At 38.6% G+C, this 2,164-nt stretch overlaps 1 protein-coding gene across 1 annotated transcript in view; it reads right to left on the reverse strand.

The window, feature by feature from the left end:
* The window catches only part of LOC107631166 (mitogen-activated protein kinase homolog MMK1), a gene marked incomplete in the record, with an annotated part of 6,270 nt that extends 4,106 nt beyond the window's left edge, over positions 1–2,164 (reverse strand). The window contains 5 exon segments of the mRNA XM_016334516.2: positions 1–179; positions 294–431; positions 1,264–1,393; positions 1,572–1,877; positions 2,064–2,164. Coding sequence (XP_016190002.1) covers positions 1–179; positions 294–431; positions 1,264–1,393; positions 1,572–1,813 — 689 coding nt within the window.

A 2,164-nucleotide genomic window follows, 5' to 3' on the forward strand; every position in this document is an offset into this window, starting at 1 on the left:
CTTGTAACAACATATTCAGTCATGAAATCAGTCTCAGAGGTGACACGGGCCAGTCCAAAATCACAAATTTTTAAGTCGCAGTTGGCATTCAGGAGAAGGTTGCTAGGTTTCAAGTCCCTATGCAAAACATTTGCTGAATGTATGTACTTCAAACCACGGAGGATTTGATACAGAAAGTACTGCAGAAATGAAAATCTTGGTGATGAAAGTTGATATAGGATGAAGGTGAGAGAGGGAACAAGGAGATATTATTTAAAGAAATTCCAATTTTCTCTTGGCATTAAAATGTGTACCTGACAGTGCTCCTCTGACAATGCTTGATTCGAGCGAATGATTTGGTGAAGATCAGTGTCCATCAACTCATAGGCAATGTAAACATCATTGAATGCCTCCCTCTGAGGTGGTGGCACTATATCCCTTATTGCAACCACCTGAAAAACAATCGCAACGCATAAAGAATAAAAGAAATATTCATAATGCTAATTCTAAAATTATGTGAAATTTCCACTCATGAGGTTATCTGGTCACCCCCTTTCACCACCTCCTTTCCAGACACCTCCTTCCCGGATATATACGACAACCTATTTCAAACAGGGCTTTAAATCAAACAAGATTTAAACCACACGTGCTTTCGTTGTTACCGGAACCACAACTCGACAAATGTTGGTAATCATGCAGTAAATGCGACATTCTTAACTGAATATCTAGAAAGCACATTGTTGTCACCTGGTGCCGCACGAGCAACAAATTAAATGAGAAACGCTTGTGTACATTCATTAAGACAGGGTAGTTATGGAAAGTAACGACACCGTGTTTGAGGATAAAACTCTAAGCTGTTCAATGATAACTACAGGATATCAAACAAGAACCCGAATCAACCAATTTGGATAAAATTCTGTCGTTTACTTGTAGCCATTACCCATTAAGAGTTATTATAACTAACTAGTAGCCATTTTTGAAAACATGGTCATCAATGATTTTACTACTAGTAATCTAAATACCAGCAATGAAAATGATGATGTATAAACCAATTGGATCTTTCATCTTTAGTTACACATCCAGTAAGAAAAGTTGTTCTGTGAATAGCTTCAACAAGTGAAAAATTCAAAGCATCAAGTCCAGAACACATTAAGCAAGATCTAATCGACAAGCAAATCTCAGCTGAATCTCAAACCCGAAACATACACACCCACACCAAACAACAAACAATAAAGGGGATTCATGTAAATTCACAGATGAAAAATAAAACTATCATTCACTCACGTTTTCATGATCCATGTGACGAAGCAGCTTGATTTCACGGAGGGTCCTCTTGGCGTCAATCTTGTTGTCAAATGCATTGGCAATCTTCTTAATGGCAACATGCTCATTCGTCTCCGAATTTAGAGCGGAACTACATACATATTACATTCACATTAACAAAACCCCGTGACACAGAAATGGAAAGAAAAGATCAGATTTTTAATTTTTCCGATTTCCATTCCGAACCCAATAAGAAAGACCAATTTTTTATGGAAGGAAAGGAACAAATCAACACAAAAACGCAAACTTTAAGGGTTGGATTTGCTTACCAAACGATGCCATAAGCGCCTTTTCCGATGGGCATAATGGGGGGTTTGTATTTGGCGGTGACTTCGAATATGTTCCCAAATATGTTGTATTGGATGAACCTACCGCCGTGGCTCAGCGTCGCCGGAATATTCTCCACACCCGTGGGCGCTGCCGGCTGCTGGTGCTGCTGTTGATGGTCCTGCGGCGGAGGCGCCGCGTCGGACATGACAGCGTCAGCAGGTGGGGCAGCTCCTCCTTCCATTCCTGTCTTTCTCTCTCTTCTCTTTCTCTCTCTCTATTTAGCTTCTCCTTCTTCTCTGCTATGCCTATAAATGGGGTTTTGGTTTTTTGAGACAACAGAAAACAAAACCAAAATAAGGGTTAATAGGTAATATCCCTTATGAAATGAATTGGTATATATGTATAACATATATATTAAGTATATACAAAGAATAAATGTAAAAATGGAATATGATAATATTAATATGTATTGGATTTTGATGAATATATACCGAGGATGATGCAACTGCACTTATAAAGATTGGGAGTTTGGTGTGAGAAGAAACCTGATTTTCTGTCTTGTTTTGTGTTTTTGGTCAAACAGATCTGTGAT

Source organism: Arachis ipaensis, chromosome B03, assembly GCF_000816755.2.
Source record: "Arachis ipaensis cultivar K30076 chromosome B03, Araip1.1, whole genome shotgun sequence".
NCBI classification, from domain to species: Eukaryota; Viridiplantae; Streptophyta; class Magnoliopsida; order Fabales; family Fabaceae; genus Arachis; species Arachis ipaensis.